Source organism: Salmo salar, chromosome 24, assembly GCF_965601325.2.
Source record: "Salmo salar chromosome 24, fSalSal1, whole genome shotgun sequence".
NCBI classification, from domain to species: Eukaryota; Metazoa; Chordata; class Actinopteri; order Salmoniformes; family Salmonidae; genus Salmo; species Salmo salar.
The window spans coordinates 39,580,092-39,603,923 of record NC_138314.1 but is presented as its reverse complement, the minus strand read 5'-3'; the positions used below and the strand labels follow the sequence as shown (position 1 = coordinate 39,603,923).

The 23,832-nt window shown below is 43.5% G+C and overlaps 1 protein-coding gene across 2 annotated transcripts in view; it reads right to left on the bottom strand.

Moving 5' to 3' along the window:
- LOC106585836 (glutamate receptor ionotropic, delta-2) overlaps positions 1–23,832 on the bottom strand; it is a 623,881-nt gene that overhangs the window by 184,556 nt on the left and 415,493 nt on the right. For both annotated transcript variants that reach the window (XR_001324086.3, XM_014172508.3), the window contains exons 7-8: positions 18,824–18,985; positions 14,859–14,978 (exon numbers count right to left, since the gene is read on the bottom strand). Coding sequence is in view for 1 of the 2 variants with exons in the window: in XM_014172508.3 (XP_014027983.1) it covers positions 14,859–14,978; positions 18,824–18,985 (282 nt within the window). In the remaining variant the exon portion in view is untranslated. The remainder of the gene's footprint in view (positions 1–14,858; positions 14,979–18,823; positions 18,986–23,832) is intronic.

Sequence of the window (23,832 nt, the reverse complement as noted above, 5' to 3'; positions counted from 1 at the left end):
CTCCAATTGATTCAAATGATGTCAATTAGTCCATCACAAGCTTCTAAAGCAATGACATCATGTTCTGGAATTTTCCAAGCTGTTTAAAGGCACATTCAACTTAGTGTATGTAAACTTCTGACCCACTGGAATTGTGATACAGTGAATTATAAGTGAAATAATCTGTCTGTAAATCATTGTTAGAAAAATTACTTGTGTCATGCACAAAGTATATGTCCTAACCGACTTGCCAAAACTATAGTTTGTTAACAAGACATTTGTGGAGTAATGACTCCAACCTAAGTGTATGTAAACTTCCGACTTTAACTGTATGTATATTATAGATTTGCTTTTTTAGAATTTGTATTGTTTTTATTTTACTTCGTCCCCACACCCCCTCAATGGACATGATGTTCCCCCTATGGTCATTCCCCAACACCACCTAAACAGTCTTTACTCTGCCTCCACCCCAATGGACATTTAATTAATCATCACTGCTACAGATCGGATTTATGTTGTGCTATTTATAATTATATATTATTTTATTTCACTGTACCCCTGTAATGACACCTGCAACCATGTATGTGTGACTAGGTAGCCTAGTGGTTAGAGCATTGGACTTGGAACTGAAAGGTTGCAAGATTGAATCCCCGAGCTGACAAGGTATAAATCTGTTGTTCTGCCCCTGAACAAGGCAGTTAACCCACTATTCCTAGGCCGTCATTGAAAATCAGAATTTGTTCTTAACTGACTTGCCTAGTTAAATAAAGGGGGAAAAAAAGCACTCAATCTGTAGGTCTGCGGATCAGTTTTATATACTGTATATTTTTGGGAACTCAGTCGGGAGCTCAACTTACTGTTGAGAGTTAGAATAGTAGAATACACAAGGTGCAATTTAAAAATTTTGTTGTGTAGTTTTTCTCTGGTTATGTCAGTCACTGACAGTCACTCAATTAGCCATGTCAGCTAACATTTTTAAGATTGGTAAGTTAGTCTAGCGTCCAGCTATCTAAACTTGTCGTAAGCATGGTGGATTTTACCAACCGGGGAAGGGGGGGGGGGGGGAGGGGGGAGGGGGGGGGGGGGCGGGCATTGGCCATCTTATTAAAAACTGCAACATTTGTCTCCCCGCTATCGCAAAATGTGTAGAATTGTAGGAAATTAGCTGTACATTTGCTAAATTTTTTCTCCCCACCATGTCAAAAGGTGGAGAATTGCAGCAAATTTACCACTCGGGGACGCACGAGCCACAGCGGCCACTCATGATGAGTTCTGATTTTTTTATGGCCCCCCCAACGCCATCAAAGTTGCACATCCGTGAGCCATTTCAAACGTTTGTTTGAGACTCTCAGAGAAGCGTGTGCTTGTATACATGTTATTTGTTTTGGTTTGGTTCTATCAGTGCACTATGTCGCCGCATTACCAGTCCCCGATGGGGATTGGCTCATTTGTTTGACACCAGGTGACAGAATGGAGATATGTGGCGACATGGGGCAATGTGGGGCATCCCATCGTCTCCTCTTGGCCAAAGGTTACCTGAGAATGAGAGCAACGGCCGCCGACAGCATCACATCAGATCTGTCTCCACTGTTGTTGTCCCCTAGTACCAATAGCTCTTTGGTCAGCAGCGTTAGCCTAGCACACAGCATAGTTGGAGTGACAGACTCCTCAACTCACAGGGACAACAACGCTCCACCAAGTCTTACACCTGTCTTTGAATTTCTCTTCTGCCCAACAAGCAAAGCTGTTTGAAATGGAAACATTATGGGAATATTACAACCTGTTTAGAGCCGCACTCGTTGTAATCTGGTTGCAATGACGTCAGTACTGTACAACCAGTTTCGTCCACTGGGTAAGAATCTCCATTTTGTCTCTATTTGTCAGATAAAGCCCTTGTTTCTTAATAAATGACTGTTGAATACAACACATTGATGAAGATTTCATAATAGTCAGCTGGGGCTTTAGTAGAACAGATGGACTGTCTTAGCCAGCCTATTAGTATGAATATTCATATAAACACCGTGATCAGACTTAGCCAGCCTGTTAGTATGAATATTCATATAAACACTGTGATCTGACTTAACCAACAGAGACATAGGCTGCGTCCCAAATGGGAAAAGTTGCTCAATATACAGGGAATATGGTGCTATTTGAGACACATACAGTACTTATACCTAGCCATGACCCCGACTCAACACAGCATGAACCCGTCTCAACACAACATGACCCCGTCTCAACACAGCATGACCCCGTCTCAACACAGCAGAATAATGACCTAGCCATGACCCCGACGCAACACAGCATGACCCCATCTCAACACAACATGACCCCGTCTCAACACAGCAGAATACTGACCTAGCCATGACCCCGTCTCAACACAGCATGACTCCATCTCAACACAGCAGAATAATGACCTAGCCACGACCCCGTTTCAACACATCAGAATAATGACCTAGCCATGACCCCATCTCAACACAGCAGAATAATGACCTAGCCACAACCCTGTCTCAACACAGCATGACCCTGTCTCAACACAGCATTAGGACTAGTCATGCCAAATGAATTTAGTGAAATGAGGGCTTATGATTGAACTGCAACATGTCAAGAGAGAGCAATGCAATTGGGTGACACTCCATTTGACCCGATTGTCTCGGAACATTTGTAACGTCGTGACATATGATCTCGGCCATATGACTCGGAACATTAGTAAGGTCGTGACATATGAACTCTGAGATATGACTCGGAACATTAGTAAGGTCGTGACATAGGAACTCTGAGATGTGACTTCAAACTGTCGCTTTGTACGGTAAAAATCTCGCCTCCATTTTCAAATATTTATCATTCCACACTTGATAATAGTGCTAACTGGCACAAAGAACTGATATTGAAAAGAGAACAGAATGCAGTGTGTGGTAGGAGCTGCACAAAAGGAGAGAATAGGTGGATAGCAAAGAACACAAAGACACCGAGAACGACTTCAGCCAAAAAGGTCTCATCCTCCTCCGCCACTCTTTAACAATGCTACAATATCACAATGGCCTAAAGAAAATAGGTTGCCTTCCAAAAGGGACCCTAATCCCTATATAGTGTACTACTTTTGACCAGAGCCCTATGTGCCTCCCTATTGGCCCAGGTCAAAATTAGTGCATTATACAGGGAAACAAGGGAGATTTGGGACGCAGCCATGCTCTGCTTGACCCAGGGAAAATTTAGGTAGGCTAACGCCTCCAATGAGCATCGCCTGACATCTAACACATCTGCTATCTACTGGGAGTTGCCCAGGAGATGTGCAAAGCGAGAATATGTGAAGCAAGAGAAATCAATGAGTCTCACTCCCCTGCCTCCCCTAAAGGCAAAGACAGCATCTAAAAAAGAACATCTGAATCTACCTAATGGAACGGAAAATTGGGGGAAATGGGAATCTCTACCCCTGGGGGATGTCCTCTCCTTTCCACTGTTTAGTTTCCCGACATATTTTTAACACAGTCTTACAGGAATATCATTTAGATGGAAGGAATTAATCCCATTTTGTTCCTAAGGTTGTTGCTCCCATATTTTGTACCACAAATAGACATTGATACCTTCTTTTGATACACCATTTTGTATTTCATTGTCCATTGGTAGAGTTGTCTCTAGTGTTCATGTAGCTAGGTCAAAAACCAACAACATTTTGGCTCAAGATTTTTATTTCACAACTAGAGTAATTTACACAACAATATATGTTGTGCAAGAAATTATGGTAAACTCTTCATGCAATCACATTTAATTTTGATTATGTAGTTCTGTCTTGCCTTGAGTATTGCCTACTTGAAATTTCACACCAGATTAACACATTCCGTTTGCAATGTGAAATGACTTGATAACCTGTTTCCAATAAATGTGAAACGTATTTAGAAACTAAAATTGTACCCCAAGCTAGATTTCAGTTGTAAGTGAAAGTAAGAAGATCAATAAAATGTATTATTGTATAATTCCAACACGTTTTTATTAACATGTACATGTCCAGTAGGATTAGTCTTTCCTGTCCTTCAAGTACATGAGACAGTGTGATAGACCAGGTAGGCATCTCTGTACTACATGTTTATAGGTATAAACATACCTGACATTAGGATTGTTATGAATGTTCTTTTAAGAGCGTGTGTCAACTAGTTGAGAATGGTTTCAACATACGTACAAGCCTCTCTCCTCTAGGTGTGATCAGCTGAAACATAACTGCTCTTTGACTAGCAGGTACGTACAATAAAATACACAACCTGACACTCATACAAACTGACATTCAAATGTCATACAGGGTTACATGGTTAATAGGTTCTATTTTTTACCGTGTCAAGGGTAACAGATGAAATTCAATCTGTTCTATCAGTCCAAACATATAATGAAAGGTGTTATATCTGTTACCATGGCAGTGTAATGGCTGTGTCAGAATAGGAAGGGTGACCCCACTCTGGCGGACATTTTAGTATGAATGAAATGCTATTCATTTAGTGGGTTAACATTCCCACTGACACTCACTTGATATCGTTCCCCGGGCTTGCCTCGCTTGCTTTGCCTTTGTCCCTCCCTTTATCTAAAGTATAGGACATCTACATCACCCCCTCACCCTCTCTCTCTCTCTCTCTCTCTCTCTCTCTCTCTCTCTCTCTCTCTCTCTCTCTCTCTCTCTCAGTGGGTTCCACATCACCATTAGATCCAACCTAACTGTGACCCTATTTAACGGCCACACATTGTAAATATAAATCTATTTTATTTCCCAGCAGAAATGACTTAAGGTCCCACGAAGCAATTACCCAGCAGACAGTGCGTCTGTCATCTTTGCTGCTGGCCAATGGAGCTTTTAGATTGTTGATGTATAGAGTGGTAAGCTGCATGTAGCCATCTGAATTAATGGAGTGGAAAACTAATTATTGCACAGAGGTAATAATAATTATGATAGATTGCCTAAGTCCAACTATTATCAACATAGAGACAACTGTATGAGTGTGTGTGTGTGTGTGTGTGCGTTTGAGAGAGAAAGAGAGAGAGAGAGATGGGAGAGAGAGGAAAATAAGAAAAGAGAGGAAGGAGAGAGGGAGAGGTCGAGAGAGAGGGGGAAATAGAAAAAGAGTGAGTGGTAATAACATGCGTACAGTATGTGTGTGGCTTAGTGTGGATAATGAATTGAAAGAAAGGCAGGCAGCAGATTATAGCCTTGCACAGCTCCAGGTCAGTTCTGTGTCAATTACCTCTGTGTCATTACTGGAACAGCCGTTCTGTGCCTGGGCATAATTTAAGAACAAGGCCTGATTTAAAAAGTCCATCAGTGGAGATGAAGAGATATGAAAGGGTTTGTGATTATATTGGTGTGTGGGAGGAATGCGATTGATAACTAGCCCTTCTCTGGGGTGTAGGTCCCGTGTGTCTCAGCTGGTAGAGCATGGTGCTTGCAGCATCAGGGTTGGGGGTTTGATTCCCATGGGGGACTGGTCTGGATGAAAATGTTTGCTCTCACTACTATTCTAGATAAGAGTGTCTGCAAAAATTCAACATACTGTCTATTTGTTTGAGGTGTATTTACTGTTTTTGTTTATTTTATTGCAAGGAAGCTTGTGAGCAAGCCTTTCATTGTATTTGTGTACATATGACAAATAAATTGAAACTTCAACCTTGAGGGAACCTCGGGCCAGTTTACTCAATCAAACAGGTGAAACAAAATGGACAGCTGTGAATTAAAAGGTGAATGAAGAATAGGTTTACATGTTAATAAAGACATTTCCAGAACTTTGTATTGTTATCGTTATCTTGACATAGGTACCCACTAAACATAAATAAGTTGTGCCAAAATTATTGAAATGAATTGGTTACATTTACCCACATACACGCCTTGACAACATGAACATAGGAACATGCAATGTGCATAGAAATGACCACACACAAAGACGTATCTCTGGAGCCAAGAAATAATGGGCTAGGTGAGTGCCTTTGAGTGAGGGGAATAGCTATGTGATAGCCTCAAAGCATGTTTAAAACTATCATTTAGATCCAATGGATGGTCAGTCCTTGCATCCATAGCTCAGTCTATTTGAGAGTGGTTACATTTCTCCAGCCTCATCCCTCAGATGTTTACCAAAACAGTGGCGGGGTGAGGCCTGCTGTTTGAATTGCCCCCCCCCCCCCCCCCCCCCCCCCCCCCGAAATGTATTGAGTTGTTGATGTTTATCTTTAAATTGAAGTGCAGTATGATGACCTGCAACTCTTAGTCTCTGCTCTTCTCAATTGGTTCATTACAAATGTAAAATATTAAAAATTCAGTAGACGGCGCAGCAATGCTCTCCCTCATCAGATGTTCTGGTACATACTGTACAGTGCTTATCATAGCAGTATAGCAAGTATTTAATTCCCTCAAAAGGAATTGTATTATTTGATTAAGAAATCAGAGTTAATGTAATTACTTTGTAGTTAAATATTAATTTCATCTTTGGAGGCACGGTGCGTTATGTTTGTGTCTCAGGCCATTATCTCTAATGAGATCTGACAATCTAATTTGTAATCTACAGCAGGCCCCTCTGGAAGTTTAGGATTCGTCAGGGGTGTGTGTGTGTGTGTGTGTGTGTGTGTGTGTGTGTGTGTGTGTGTGTGTGTGTGTGTGTGGGTCTTGGTCAAAATGTGTGCACTATATAGGAAGTAGGGTGGAATTTGGGACAACCCTTAAACCCTGCACCTCACCCTCAGATTTGCTGACACGCCAAAATTAAACATACTATAGGCAGGCCCAGAGTATATCGATAGTGCTACAATATAATCTAGACGTATAATCTAGACATGTATTAACATATCAAAATCACACTTTGTTTCAGAGTAGTTGTAGTACACTTAGTGTACAGAACACCATCCTCATATTGAGTCGCCCCACAACACAACAGGTACACCTGGCACCTATAAACATACCCCATTCAAAGGCACTTAAATATTTTGTCTTTCCCATTCACCCCCCGAAAGGCACACATACACAATCCATGTCTCAATTGTCTCAAGGCTTAAAAATCCTTCTTCAACCTGTCTCCTCCCCTACATCTACACTGATTGAAGTGGATTTAACAAGTGAAATCAACAAGGGATCATAGCTTTCACCTGGATTCACCTGGTCAGTCTATGTCATGGAAATAGCAGGTGTTTATAATGTTTTGTACACTCAGTTTATAACTGTAGCACGTTATCTAGTGAGTTTTTTTTCACTGGGTTAGTAAAAACAGAGCACAAATAGGTAGGATGTGGGAAACTGGACTCTGTGGGTACCACACACGGAAAATCTGGTCGGGACAGATGTTTGTGGGAATAAACGGGGAGTGCCTACAACTGGTCAGTGCGACTACAACTACCAGCAACATACACTGATAGAAAAACATCTCTTCTCTGTGCCAGAATCTGTTCTGCTGGTAGTGCTGCAGTTTCTGGACCACACATTGCCCCTTGTGGTGTGGGTTCAAACCTCGCCTGCGTCTTCATATTTTCTGTTTTCCCCTCTCTCTTACCTGTCTATCTCCTCATTTGAATTCCATACTGTCACTTGTCCACTCAAGCTTATCATTGTTGTCATCTATCAACCACCAGGTGTCCTTGGAGAGTTCCTCAATGAGCTTGACACCTTGAAAAGCTAATTTCACGACGATGGCTCACCACTCATCGTACTGGGCGATTTTAACCTCCCGACAATTGATTTCAATGAATTTCTTTCCTCCTTTGACCTCACCCTTTTCCAGTCACAAGGCAGGCAATATGCTTGACCTCATCTTCACTAGAGGCTGTTAGCCTTCTAATCTCACTGCAACCCCCTATATATCTCTGATCTCCCCCAACCCTACCCACTCAGCCCCTACCCAGATGGTCATGCGCCGCCGCAATCTTCGCTCTCTCTCTCCCTTCTCCTCTTCTATCATATCCTCTCTTCCGTCTACTATCCTCCCTTTCTGCGTCCTTTGACTCTCGCTGTCCTCTTTCCTCCCAGTCGGCCCGATCTTCCCCTCCTGCTCCGTGGCTGAGTTACTCACTGCGTGCTAACAGAACAGGGTTGCGGGCATATGAGCGGAAATGGACCTTCACTGTATATTCCTTCCACTCCCTCCTCTCTACTTTCTCTTCCGCTATATTTGTTGCTAAAGATGCTTTATATCACTCTAAATTTCAAACTTCTGCTTCCAACCCTGGGAAACTATTCTCCACTTTATCCTCCACCCTTAATACTCCACCTCTTCCCTCTCCCTCCTCCCTCTCTGCAGATGACTTTGTCAACCACCAGGTGACGTGGAGAGGGTCTGTGTTTGCACCACGTACTCTCACTACTGGTGTCCCCCAGGGCTCGGTTCTAGGCCCTCTCCTCTTCTCTCTATACACCAAGTCACTCAGCTCTGTCATATCCTCACATGGTCTCTCCTATCATTGCTATGCGGATAACACTCAATTACTTTTCTCCTTCCCCCCTTCTGACACCCAGGTGGCGATATCTGCATGCCTGGCAGATATCTCAGCTTGGATGTCGGCCCACCCTCTCAAGCTCAACCTCGACAAGACGGAGCTGATCTTCCTCCAAGGGAAGGCATTCCTGCTCAAAGACCTCTCCATCATGGTTGATAACACCACAGTGTCACCCTACCAGAGTGCAAAGAAGCTTAACGAGAACCTGAACAACACCCTATCGTTCTCTGCAAACAATAAAGCAGTCACTCGCTCCTGCAGGTTCATGATCTACACTGGTCGTAGAGTACGACCTTTCCTCACACAGGAAGTGGCACAAGTTCTAATCCAGGCACATGTCATCTCCCGTCTAGACTACTCTCTGTTGGCTGGGCTCCCTACTTCGCCTTCAATTCCCTGCAACTTATCCAGAATGCAGCAGAAGACCGGTATACAATCTTCCTATTTTCTCCCATGTCACTCGACTCCTCCGCATACTCCACTGGATTCCAGTCGAAGATCTCATCATCTTCAAGACCCTGGTGCTTGCCTACGGAGCAGCAAGGGGAACTGCACCTCCTTACCTTCAGGCTATGTTCAAACCCTACATCCCAACCCAAGCACTCTGTTCTGCCACCGCTGGTCCCCCCCCGGTCAAAGCTCTTTCCTGTCCTGGCATCCCAATGGTGGAACAAGCGTCTTAAATTGTAATTTTTATTTAATTTCACCTTTATTTAACCAGGTAGGCCAGTTGAGAACAAGTTCTCATTTACAACTGCAACCTGGCCAAGATAAAGCAAAGCAGTGTGACAAAAACAATAACACAGAGTTACACATGGGATAAACAAACGTACAGTCAATAACACAATAGAAAAATCTATGTACAGTGTGTGCAAATGTAGTAAGATTAGGGAGGTAAGGCCATAGTCATAGCCATAGTGGTGAAATAATTACAATTTAGCATTAACACCGGAGTGATAGATGTGCAGAAGATGATGTGCAAGTAGAGATACTGGCGTGCAAAGAGCAAACATTTTTAAATAACAGTATGGGAATGAGGTAGTTTGGGTGGGCTATTTACAGATGGGCTGTGTACAGGTGCAGTGATCGGTAAGCTGCTCTGACAGCTGATGCTAAAAGTTAGTGAGGGAGATATGAGTCTCCAGCTTCAGTGATTTTTGCAGTTCGTTCCAGTCATTGGCAGCAGAGAACTGGAAGGAAAGGCGGCCAAAGTAGGATTGGCTTTGGGGGTGACCAGTGAAATATATCTGCTGGAGCGTGTGCTGCGGGTGGGTGTTGCTATGGTGACCAGTGAGCTGAGATAAGGCAGGGCTTTACCTTGCAAAGACTTCTAGATGACCTGGAGCTAGTGGGTTTGGCAATGAATATGTAGCGAGGGCCAGCCAACGAGAGCATACAGGTCGCAGTGGTGGGTAGTATATGGGGCTTTGGTGACAAAACGGATGGAACACTACATCCAATTTGCTGAGTAGTGTTGGAGGCTATTTTGTAAAAGTGGCCAAAGTCGAGGATCGCTCGGATAGTTAGTTTTTCGAGGGTATGTTTAGCAGCATGAGTGAAGGAGGCTTTGTTGAGAAATAGGAAGCCGATTCTAGATTTAATTTTGCATTGGAGATGCTTAATGTAAGTCTGGAAGGAGAGTCTAACCAAACACCTAGGTATTTTTAGTTGTCCATATATTCTAAGTTAGAACCGTCCAGAGTAGTGATGCTAGTCGGATGGGTGGGTGCGGGCAGCAATCAGTTGAAGAGCATACATTTAGTTTTACTAGCATTTAAGAGCAGTTGGAGGCCACAGAAGGAGTGTTGTATGGCATTGAAACTCCTCACCAATATCCAATGGTATAGCGTGGCGCGAATTACAAATACCTCAAAAATGCAAAAACTTCAATTTTTCAAACATATGACTATTTTACACCATTTTAAAGACAAGACTCTCCTTTATCTAACCACATTGTCCGATTTCAAAAAGGCTTTACAACGAAAGCAAAACATTAGATTATGTCAGGAGAGTACCCAGACAGAAATAATCACACACCCATTTTTCAAGCTAGCATATATGTCACAAAAACCAAAACCACAGCTAAATGCAGCACTGACCTTTGATGATCTTCATCAGATGACACTCCTAGGACATTATGTTATACAATACATGCATGTTTTGTTCAATCAAGTTCATATTTATATCAAAAACCAGCTTTTTACATTAGCATGTTTTGTTCAGAACTAGCATACCCACCGAAAACTTCCGGTGAATTTACTAAATTACTCACGATAAACGTTGACAAAAACCATAACAATTATTTTAAGAATTATAGATACAGAACTCCTTTATACAATCGCGGTGTCAGATTTTAAAATAGCTTTTCGGTGAAAGCACATTTTGCAATATTCTGAGTAGATAGCCCGGGCCATCACGGCTAGCTATTTTGACACCCACCAAGTTTGGCACTCACCAAACTCAGATTTACTATAAGACAAATTGGATTACCTTTGCTGTTCTTCGTCAGAATGCACTCTCAGGACTTCTACTTCAACACCCAATGTTGTTTTGGTTCCAAATAATCCATAGTTATATCCAAATAGATCCGTTTTGTTTGTGCGTTCAAGACACTATCCGAAGGGTGGAATATTTCGTGACAAAAAATTCCAAATATTCCATTACCGTACTTCGAAGCATGTCAAACGCTGTTTAAAATCAATTTTTATGCGATTTTTCTTGTAAAATAGTGATAATATTCCAACCGGGAGACGTTGTATCCGTTCTAACACTGAAAGAAGAAAATGTAGTCACATGCACGCGCGCACCAGTGCCATTGTTCTCAGAAGTACCACTCTCCAAAACCCCTACTGTTTTTCGCCCAGAGACTGCAGAGTTATCATTCAACGTTCTGGCGCCTTCTGAGAGCCAATGAAAGCCTTAGAAAATGTCACGTTACAGCAGAGATCCTGTATTTTCGATAAAGAGGCTACAGAAGGCCAAGAAATGGTCAGACGGGGCACTTCCCATATAGAATCTTCTCAGGTTTTGGCCTGCCATATGAGTTCTGTTATACTCACAGACACCATTCAAACAGTATTAGAAACTTTAGGGTGTTTTCTATCCAAATCTATTAATTATATGCATATTCTAGTTTCTGGGCAGGAGTAATAACCAGATTAAATCGGGTATGTTTTTTATCCGGCCGTGAAAATACTGCCCCCTATCCCAAACAGGTTAACACAGTCTCCAAAGAGGGGCCAGATGTATGCAGAATGGTGTCGTCTGCGTCGAGGTGGATCAGAGAATCACAAGCAGCAAGAGCGACATCATTGACATACACAGAGAAAAGAGTCGGCCCGAGATTTGAACCCTGTGGCACCCCCATAGAGAATTCCAGAGGTCCGGACAACAGGCCCTTCGATTTGACACACTGAACTGAAACTGAACTGAACTGAACTGAAACAGGCGAGGCAATCATTTGAGAAACCAAGGCTATCGAGTCTGCCGATAAGAATGCAGTGATTGACATAGTCAAAAGCCTTGGCCAGGTCGATGACGACAGCTGCATAGTACTGTCTTTTATCGATGGCGGTTATGATATCTTTTAGGACCTTGAGCGTGGCTGAGGTGCACCCATGACCAACTCGGAAACCAGATTGCATAGTGGAGAAGGTACGGTGGGATTAGAAACGGTCGGTAATCTTTTTGTTAACTTGGCTTTCTAAGACTTTAGAAAGGCAGGGCAGGATGGATACAGGTCTGTAACAGTTTGGGTCTAGAGTGTCTCCCCTTTGAAGAGGGGGATGACTGCGGCAGCTTTCCAATCTTTAGGGATCTCAGACGATACGAAAGAGAGGTTGAACAGGCTAGTAATAGGGGTTGCAACAATTTTGGTGGATGATTTTAGAAAGAGAGGGTTCAGATTGTCTAGCCCAGCTGATTTGTAGGGGTCCAGATTTTGCAGCTCTTTCAGAACATCAGCTATCTGGATTTGGGTGAAGGAGAAGCGGGGGGACTTGGGAAAGTTGCTGTCGGGGTGCAGAGCTGTTGGCCGGGGTAGGGGTAGCCAGGTGAAAAACATGGCCAGCCATTGAAAAATGCTTATTGAAATTCTCGATTATCATAGATTTATCGGTGGTGACAGTGTTTCCTAGCCTCAGCGCAGTGGGTAGCTGCAAGGAGGCTATATCTGTTCTGTGTTCTACCTTTTTTGAATGGGGCATTTTTTTTTTAAATAACCTGGCATCCTCTACTGATGGGATGAGGTCCATATCCTTCCAGGATACCCGGGCCAGGTTGATTAGAAAGGCCTGCTCGGTGAAGTGTTTTAGGGAGCATTTGACAGTGATGAGGGGTGGTCGTTTGACCGTGGACCCATTACGGACGCAGGCAATGAGGCAGTGATCGCTGAGATTCTGGTTGAAGACAGCAGAGGTGTATTTAGAGGGCAAGTTGGTCAGGATGATATCTATGAGGGTGCCCATGTTTACGGATTTAGGGTTGTACCTGGTAGGTTCCTTGATAATTTGTGTGACATTGAGGGCATCTAGCTTAGATTGTAGGACGGCCGGGGTGTTAAGCATGTCCCAGTTTAGGTCACCTAACAGTACAAACTCTGAAGATAGATTGAGGGCAATCAATTCACATATGGTGTCCAGGGCACAGCTGGGGGCTGAGGGGGGTCTATAACAGGCGGCAACAGTGAGAGACTTGTTTCTGGAAAGGTGGATTAATAAAAGTAGAATCTCGAACGGTTTTGGCACAGACCTCGATAGTATGACAGAACTCTGCAGGCTATCTCTACAGTAGATTGCAACACTTTCGCAGTTCTATCTTGACAGAAATTGTTGTAGTTCTGTAAATCTCCGAATTTTTGGTGGCCTTCCTACGTCAGGATTCAGACACAGCTAGTACATCAGGTTTGGCGGAGAGTGCTAAAGCAGTGAATAAGACAAACTTAGGGAGGAGGCTTCTGATGTTAACATGCATGAAACCAAGGCTTTTACAGTTACAGAAGTCAACAAATGAGAGCGCCTGGGGAATAGGTGTAGTACTGGGGGCTACAGGGCCTGGGTTAACCTCTACATCACCAGAGGAGCAGAGGAGGAATAGGATAAGGGTACGGCTAATGGCTATAAGAACTAGTCGTCTAGTGCGTTGGGAACAGAGAATAAAAGGAGCAGATTTCTGCGCGTGGTAGAATAGATTCAAGGCATAATGTACAGACAAGGGTATGGTAGGATTTGAGTACAGTGGAGGTAAACCTAGGCATTGAGGGATGATGAGAGTGGTTGCATCTCTGGAGGCACCAGTTAAGCCAGGTGAGGTCTCCACATGTGTGGGGGATGGGACAAAAGAGAGAATGCCAAGAGTGTGCAAAGCTGTCATCAAGGTAAAGGGTGGCTACTTTGAAGAATCTCAAATATAAAATATATTTTGATTTGTTTAACAATTTTTTGGTTACTACATGATTCCATATGTGTTATTTTATAGTTTTGATGTCTTCACTATTATTCTACAATGTAGAAAATAGTAAAATAAAACCTTGAATGAGTAGATGTGTCCAAACATTTGACTGGTACTGTATATGAGAAGAACTGGGAAAATAGTATAGTTCTCTAGGTACCACTTGATAATTAGATGTACACTTTTTTACAATGACAGCCTACCGGGCAACAGTGGGTTAACTGCCTTGTTCAGGGTGAGAATGACAGATTTTTACCTTATCAGCTCAGGGATTTGATCCAGCACCTTTCAGTTACTGGTCCAACACTCTAACCACTAGGATACCTGCCACCCTGAAAATCACAGTATTTGTATAGAACACTGTTCTTCAGGTTATTTAGCTATTTTGTGTCACTGTGGCAGCCAAATCTGCCTGCTTGCGTGAAACACAGTGCTCCATCCTCGAGACAGCACGTAAGTCAGACCTACAGAGACAGCGCACCAGCCACCAGTACGGAATACATATTAGGAACTTCTTCATTCCTCCTCCTCAGACCTCACCTAGTCTCAAAACTCAAGTTTCACCCCTCCTCTTCAACCCTCACCCATCAACCTCTTTCGTAAGGCCACCACGCAAGGTCAGATAACCCCCCCTCCACCGCAATATTTATTGTTTATTTCATAATTCTTTTGAAAACAGCTAACTTCTAGCAATTCTCCACATTTTGCCATTAGGCGGAGAAAAAAAGTTACAGATTTATAGCTAATCTCAGAGAAAATGTTGCTGTTTTATAAACATCAAGCAGCACGCTGTGGAGAATAGTCAACAACAACAATAACAACAGGAACAAGATAATAATAATAATAGCATAGCTGTATGGCATTTAGTAGATGCTTTTATCCAAAGCGAATTACAGTCATGCATGCAAAAAAAATTGTATGGTGACCCCAGCGGGAATCTAACCCAAGATCATTTGATCAAGAATAATGTTGTGTTCTTTTACCTTACTGACACCCCTGCCCCTGTCCTCGCCATAGTTGGTCCCCAGAATCTCAAAGTAGATGTTGGGGTTGGTTCCGTTGTCTGTAAACTCCAGGAAGCCAGTCAGACCACTCACTCCAGACTGTAAGGCACAGCACAAACACAAACACAAAGTCAGAGGGTTTTTAGAAAATCCTGCTGAGATTAAAACAATTCCTCATGAGACTGAGACTGTACTAATATGGACACCGTACAAGAGTGATTAGTAAGGTCAAAGAAACTACCAAAGAAGTATTCCCAGAAAAAGTCATAAAACATTGAAAATGGTTTTAATAAAAGGTCTCGTCACTATTTCATGGGTCCATTGGATTTTTTGTTGTTGATAGATAGTAAGACATCTTCAATCCTCCAGCCTAGACACTGTGAAGTGATTACCAGTTTGCTACAGCAGGAAAATAATCCTGGAGCAACAGGAAATGTGAATTATTATGTGGATTATAATTCATGGACATTTTTGTAGGGGTTGATACATTTTTCACGAGAACAAATCTAATCTGAAATTTCTAAGTGAAAACTACAAACTTCAGCATTCTCCGGCAGTTCTCCTGCAACAGGGTGATCAAATTAATTCATGGACATTTTTGTAGGTGTGATAAATGTTTCATGAGAACAAATCTAGTCTGAAATTTCAAAGTGAAAACTACAAACTTCAGCATTCTCCGGCAGTTCTCCTGCAACAGGGTGATCAAATTAATATCCTACACTTGTAAGTGTGGGGCTTTTTCAAGAGAAATCCTCTCGCTTTGATATTTCCATTGATGTGTACTGAGGTTATGAATCAAGTAATTATATGCCTTTCTCCCCTCACACCCCTTTCATAATTCAGCCTGCATTACACCTGCACTGATGGCAGCCCTGTCTGCAGCGCTGCGTTCGAGAGCATGACAGCCCCAACCAACAACGTGACAGCCTGCATTGGGAAACAGATTTATTCATCTACATGCGGCCTGTTACATTAAAGTAATGATAATAATCGCCTGTTGTTAATTTACTCTTAATGTGTTCTTCTTTTGCTAAATGAGAGCAGGCTTAAACATAAAGAGTGCTTGGCTGCCACGAACAAAGCACCACACGATGCGTAGCCTTTCATCTCCCCAAAGCTCTCCAACATCACAAACGAGTGCAGAGACCCCCCCTTTCCAAATTGTAGGTCTAATTAACACAAAGACAATTGTTGTAAATGTATTGCACCAATACTGCGCGGACAGGATTAATTAGCTGTCCAATTAGGAGAGCTGAGCAGTATATGGGCAAGCTCACCCTAACGCATGCATTGAAAAGCCAATAAACAGTCCGTTCCCCTAATGAAGCCGTAGAACAGTGGACCAATGAGGATACCCTGGGGAATGTAATATAGGCCCATTACGTGGCTGGTTTACAGTAAAATAACAAGGCATACGCCACATTAACATCACCACAGTTATTACAACAGCCGGCAGCAGGTGCAGGAGAGAACACCTCACACATACAACCAGTCTCAGGACTGGTTGGAGAGGGACTGAATCATTGGGACTCAACTTTTGTTGACTCACCTTCCCTACGGCAGGGCCGGTGTCACTTTCACTGACTGCTCATGTGGCTCACGGCAGAGGACAGGGTGTGAGAATGCCATTGTTTGTGTGTGTGTGTGTGTGTGTGTGTGTGTGTGCAGACACGTGTCGACAGGTACAGTACACTCCCCAGGAGCTACGGCCACAGGGATGGATTAGGTGTTAACATCACGTCCTGTCCTGCGCTAACACAGCACAATGTCACCTCAACACGACAACAACGCCAACAAAACCACCAGGGCTTTATTCAATGCCCAAGACAGTGTCCCTAACTTCATATCCATTTCAAAGGTCCCCTCAGAGATAAAAGTGGGGGCAGACGAGATGTCGTCCACCCTTGAAGGGCTATCCCTTGTCTGTCATAATATCACTTGAAGGGCTATCCCTTGTCTGACATAATATCACTTGTTTTTCACATTCATACAGTGGCTTGCGAAAGTATTCACCCCCCTTGACATTTTTCCTATTTTGTTGCCTTATAACTCGGAATTACAATTTCTTTTTGGGGGGTTTGTATCATTTGATTTACACAACATGCCTACCACTTTGAAGATGCAAAATATTTTTGGGTGTGAAACAAACAAGAAATAAGACTGAAAACTTGAGCGTGCATAACTATTCACCCCCCAAAGTAAATACTTTCTAGAGCCACCTTTTGCAGCAATTACAGCTGCAAGTCTCTTGGGGTATGTCTCTATAAGCTTGGCACATCTAGCCACTGGGATTTTTGCCCATTCTTCAAGGAAAAACTGCTCCAGCTCCTTCAAGTTGGATGGGTTCCGCTGGTGTACAGCATTCTTTAAGTCATACCACAGATGCTCAATTGGATTGAGGTCTGGGCTTTGACTAGGCCATTCCAAGACATTTAAATGTTTCCCCTTAAACCACTCAAGTGTTGCTTGAGCAGCATGCTTAGGGTCATTGTCCTGCTGGAAGGGGAACCTCAGTCCCAGTCTAAAATCTATGGAAGACTGAAACAGTTTTCCCTCAAGAATTTCCCTGTACTTAGTGCCCTCCATCAATCCTTCAATTCTGACCAGTTTCCCATTCCCTACCGATAAAAAATATCCCCACAGCATGATGCTGCCACCACCATGCTTCACTGTGGAAATGGTGTTCTCGGGGTGATGCGAGGTGTTGGGTTTGCGCCAGACATAGCATTTTTCTTGATGGACAAAAAGCTCAATTTTAGTCTCATCTGACCAGAGTATCTTCTTCGATATGTTTGGGGAGTCTCCCACATGCCTTTTGGCGAACACCAAACATGTTTGCTTATTTTTTTCTTTAAGCAACAGCTTTTTTCTGGCCACTCTTCCATAAAGCCCAGCCCGTAAAGCCCAGTGTACGGTTTAAAGTGGTCCTATGGACAGATACTCCAATCTCCGCTGTGGAGCTTTTCAGCTCCTTCAGGGTTATCTTTGGCCTCTTTGATGCCTCTCTGATTAATTCCCTCCTTGTCTGGCTGTGAGTTTTGGTGGGCGGCCTTCTCTTGGCAGTTTTGTTGTGGTGCCATATTCTTTCAATTTTTTAATAATGGATTTAATGGTGCTACGTGGGATGTTTAAAGTTTCAGATATTTTTTTATAACCCAACCCTGATCTGTACTTCTCCATAACTTTGTCCCTGACCTTTTTGGCGAGCTCCTTGGTCTTCACGGTGCCGCTTGCTTGGTGGTGCCCCTTGCTTAGTGGTGTTGCAGACGCTGGGGCCTTTCATAACAGGTGTATATATACTGACATCATGTGACAGATCATGTGACACTTAGATTGCACATAGGTGGACTTTATTTAACTAATAATGTGACTTCTGAAGGTAATTGGTTGCACCAGATCTTATTTAGGGGCTTTATAGCAAAGGGGGTGAATACATATGCACGCGTCACTTTTCAGGTTTTTATTTATTTTTAAATTTTTAATTTCACTTCACCAATTTGGATTATTTTGTGTATGTCCATTACATGAAACCCAAATAAAAATCCATTTAAATTACAGGCTGTAATGCAACAAAATAGGAAAAACGCCAAGGGGGATGAATATATTTGCAAGGCACTGTAGTCTGCATCCCAAATACCATCCTATCTCCTATATAGCATACTACTTTCAACCAAAACCATATGGGCCCTTATCACAAGTAGTGCACTATATAGGTAATAGGGTTCAATTTGGGATGCAAGCATTATCAAGGACTGGGACACCATGTGGGTGCAATTATTACCAGGTAGAACAGAAAACCAGCAGTACTCCGGACCTCCAGGCTCGGATTTGAATATCCTTGGTCTATAACCTGGTCTGGTAGTCAGGAGAAACTCCTGTCTCTAAGAATAACCCCCTATATGGACCTTTATCTCTTTATCTTAACCCCCTATATGGACCAGTACCTTTTTGACGTTGTCCAGCATAGGCCGTCCTCCTTGCCAGGGCTTGGAGTTCTTGCGGATACAGGTGAGGCTGGCCATGCTGTGCCACTTCCTGTCCTCCAGCTTCCTGTGGAAAGTGTTGGCCAATAGCAGCACTGTGTCGTAGATGTAGCGGTTGGTGATCTGGGGAAAGAGGGAGGGAGGGAGGAAGTAGAGGGTGAGACAACAGAAGGGAAGCAGAAGGGAAGGGTGAGACAAAACATGAAAGAGGTAAAGAGGGAGAAAGGAAGAAAACAGACCAAAAAAGGAGGGAGAAGTTAACAGTGGAACAAAACAAAAAGGAGAAGATGGTCAACAGTAGTGCACTACATAAGGAATAGGATGCCATTTGAGATGCAGACAAAGTCTGCTCTGCTCTGCACCCTGCTGAAAGCTGCTCTGCTCTGCACCCTGCTGAAAGCTGCTCTGCTCTACACCCTGTTGAAAGGTGCTCTGCTCTGCACCCTGCTGAAACCTGCTCTGCTCTGCACCCTGCTGAAAGCTGCTCTGCTCTGCACCCTGCTGAAATCTGCTCTGCTCTGCACCCTGCTGAAACCTGCTCTGCACCCTGCTGAAACCTGCTCTGCACCCTGCTGAAAGCTGCTCTGCTCTGCACCCTGCTGAAAGCTGCTCTGCTCTGCACCCTGCTGAAACCTGCTCTGCTCTGCACCCTGCTGAAAGCTGCTCTGCACCCTGCTGAAAGCTGCTCAGCACCCTGCTGAAAGCTGCTCTGCTCTACACCCTGCTGAAAGCTGCTCTGCTCTACACCCTGTTGAAAGCTGCTCTGCTCTGCACCCTGCTGAAAGCTGCTCTGCTCTGCACCCTGCTGAAACCTGCTCTGCACCCTGCTGAAACCTGCTCTGCACCCTGCTGAAACCTGCTCTGCTCTGCACCCTGCTGAAAGCTGCTCTGCACCCTGCTGAAACCTGCTCTGCTCTGCATCCTGCTGAAAGCTGCTCTGCACCCTGCTGAAAGCTGCTCTGCTCTACACCCTGTTGAAAGCTGTTTTGCACCCTGCTGAAAGCTGCTCTGCACCCTGCTGAAAGCTGCTCTGCTCTGCACCCTGCTGAAAGCTGCTCAGCACCCTGCTGAAAGCTGCTCTGCTCTACACCCTGCTGAAAGCTGCTCTGCTCTACACCCTGTTGAAAGCTGCTCTGCTCTGCACCCTGCTGAAAGCTGCTCTGCTCTGCACCCTGCTGAAACCTGCTCTGCACCCTGCTGAAACCTGCACCCTGCTGAAACCTGCTCTGCTCTGCACCCTGCTGAAACCTGCTCTGCTCTGCACCCTGCTGAAAGCTGCTCTGCACCCTGCTGAAACCTGCTCTGCTCTGCACCCTGCTGAAAGCTGCTCTGCACCCTGCTGAAAGCTGCTCTGCTCTGCACCCTGCTGAAAGCTGCTCTGCACCCTGCTGAAACCTGCTCTGCTCTACACTCTGTTGAAAGCTGCTTTGCCCCCTGCTGAAAGCTGCTCTGCACCCTGCTGAAAGCTGCTCTGCTCTGCACCCTGCTGAAAGCTGCTCTGCTCTGCACCCTGCTGAAACCTGCTCTGCTCTGCACCCTGCTGAAACCTGCTCTGCTCTGCACCCTGCTGAAAGCTGCTCTGCACCCTACTGAAACCTGCTCTGCTCTGCACCCTGCTGAAAGCTGCTCTGCACCCTGCTGAAACCTGCTCTGCACCCTGCTGAAAGCTGCTCTGCTCTGCACCCTGCTGAAAGCTGCTCTACTCTACACCCTGTTGAAAGCTGTTTTGCACCCTGCTGAAAGCTGCTCTGCACCCTGCTGAAAGCTGCTCTGCTCTGCACCCTGCTGAAAGCTGCTCTGCTCTGCACCCTGCTGAAAGCTGCTCTGCACCCTGCTGAAAGCTGCTCTGCTCTGCACCCTGCTGAAAGCTGCTCTGCTCTGCACCCTGCTGAAAGCTGCTCTGCACCCTGCTGAAACCTGCTCTGCTCTACACTCTGTTGAAAGCTGCTTTGCCCCCTGCTGAAAGCTGCTTTGCACCCTGCTGAAAGCTGCTTTGCACCCTGCTGAAAGCTGCTGAGACGGCTGGCAGTGAAACATGCAGTGATCATAAGGAATAGGCTGGCATCACTTGAAAGAAAATTGATACGCGCACTCGCGTCATTTCATCAGTTCTTTGATCATTGGTAAAGAAGCAACACCTTACACCTGTGATTTGTAGCTACATCTCTGAAGTTCTCTCTGCAAACACCCACTCCAACTACTGTTTGCATTACACATTCAGGCTGCTCCCAGTTCCCGGTAAAGGAAGAGGCCCTGGAAGGATTAAAACAGCTTTATCTCTGTAGCTTTGTCTAGGTTCACCCTTTAAAAGCTCCACAACACAAATCACACCACGCGCATCTTTTTAACACTAGAACCGCCTGGCCGTTCAATATATAAGTACCCACTAGAGAACATTACCAAGCCTTCGCTTTAGCACGGGCATCAGAGGAGGGGTTGGGGTAAATGTGGAAGACACATTTCAGTTGAAGGCATTCAGTCGTACAACTGACTAGGTATCCCCCTTTCCCTTTCCCTTCCCATATCAACCCGCAAGGTGCACAAACATACTTGTTAAATAAATGCTTGATAAATAGTGTATAAACTATTGTAAAGGATTCATTGAATGAAGAAATATTTATGGGAATATATCAATTAAAAAAAATTACAACAATAGTTATTTGTTTAGAGTCAAGCATATGTTCTGTAAAATTCTACAAAGTCCTAGAAATAACATAGGCCTATAGCCTGTTTTAGTTTCCCTTACAATAAAAACATTACAGTGTATTCTTTTCACAAAGTAGAAATGAAATAGATTGCAATAATAATATATCCAGCCAGGTGTGCAGGTGAAATGATTTGCTCTATTCCTGAACAAAAGCACCAGTGCATGAACAATTGTAAAGGATTAATTGCATAAAGAAATAGTCATGGAAATATTTTCATAACAAGATATAAAAGCAGTTGATTGCATCTGATACTGTTTTGTGCCATAATAACCGTGCCTTTAAACATGAATCATTCGCGTCTTCTCTTTATGCTTGGGGTCCACATTCAGCACACAGATTCGGGGCTTTGTTTGAGCAAGCCCCACAAACAAATCGGTTGCAATGCACACAGTTTTCATGGGCCTTGTTTCGTTTGCACCTGCCGACTTGACATTGGGTCTTATTATTCCCGAGTGGGAGCTGTGGTGCATGGAGAAGAGGGAGCGCAGGACCTGCTGCCATGGCGGCTTGCTTGGCGGATCACAAACCTCACATGCCAGATCCAGCGGGATGCATTGTGCAGACGATGCAAACACTCTTATTTATTATACATCTGTAAACTGTGAGTGTTGCTTACCACTCTCCATCACTGATGTGGAGTACAGCTCCGCTGGTATGTTGTTCTGCGCAGAGGGTGGCAGCTCCCGCCTTTGTATGTTCACTGTTCCTAGCTGGCTAGTCTTCTTTGCAATTAACTTGTCAGACAGTGAATTTGATGTGAAGAAGTTGTCCTGAGTCACATTTCTGCCTTTGCACATGCAAGGCTCCACGAGTCTGAAAACCAGACAGTTGCTCACCCGCTTGCCCGGTTTCATCTTTCCCCAGATATGGAAAGCCATTGAGCAAGTACTTGGTGTCACATGCACCATTATCAGTTTCTATCTGGTTTCTAGGGTCCATTCATCCATAAACGACAAATTAGCTTACTTACATTTTATGTTTATTATGTTACTAGTGTTTGCTTAGTAACCAGAGCTATGCTATGGCGTGAGTGGTCATGTGCTGAATGCATGGACAGCATGTGAATGGTCATGTGCTGAATGCATGGACAGCACGGATATTCTTGGAAAAAGTAACATTTAGAAAAAGAGTTGCACCTCTTGAATTTTGAGAGTTATTTGACAAAGGTAAGTGTAATATAAACTGCAGAATATGCTCTTTCTGATGCTATATAGAAATCACAATGTTTTACCTGCATGTGACTCTGAAGGAGGATTTAACAAAGCGATGCTCCTTTCCCTGCGTCTGTCAATTACAAGATGTGCCCATCTCTTCATGTACAATTTGACAACTGATAGGCCTAATACTGTTCAATTTGATCTGGTTTACAGGCTAACTCTTATTATGTGTGTAATTAGTTTTGGTATAGTTTAGGTGTAGTTTTGGTATAGTTTAGGTGTAGTTTTGGTATAGTTTAGGTGTAGTTTTGGTTTGGTATAGTTTAGGTGTAGTTTTGGTTTGGTATAGTTTAGGTGTAGTTTTGGTATAGTTTAGGTGTAGTTTTGGTATAATTGCAGTGTAGTTTTGGTATAGTTTAGGTGTAGTTTTGGTATAGTTTAGGTGTACTTTTGGTATAATTCCAGTGTAGTTTTGGTATAGTTTAAGTGTAGTTTTGGTATAATTTAGGTGTAGTTTTGGTATAATTCCAGTGTAATTTTAGTATAGTTTAGGTGTAGTTTTGGTATAATTCCAGTGTAGTTTTGGTATAGTTTAAGTGTAGTTTTGGTATAGTTTAGGTGTAGTTTTGGTATAATTCCAGTGTAATTTTAGTATAGTTTAGGTGTAGTTTTGGTATAATTCCAGTGTAGTTTTGGTATAGTTTAGGTGTAGTTTTGGTATAATTCCAGTGTAATTTTAGTATAGTTTAGGTGTAGTTTTGGTATAATTCCAGTGTAGTTTTGGTATAGTTTAGGTGTAGTTTCAGTGGGCCGGCTGTGCAGGCTGACTGGCATTGTTTGTTTCCTGTTCACCAACTTGGATATAGTCAAGGATGTGTTTTGCACTTTTCTAAAGGCTTGCTGCAACACATAGCATGTTCTCGTTTCCCTTTACAATACATTGGATTAGTAATAGAGTTACAGTCAATAAAACAGTACCATAACAGCTTATTTTTACAAAGTAAAAGGTAAAAGACAATAGTATCAACCTGCTAGGCACACGGTCAAATTATTTACATGATTTTTTTAATTGACCAAATCAAACGTCAGTGGCAGTTGGGTTATG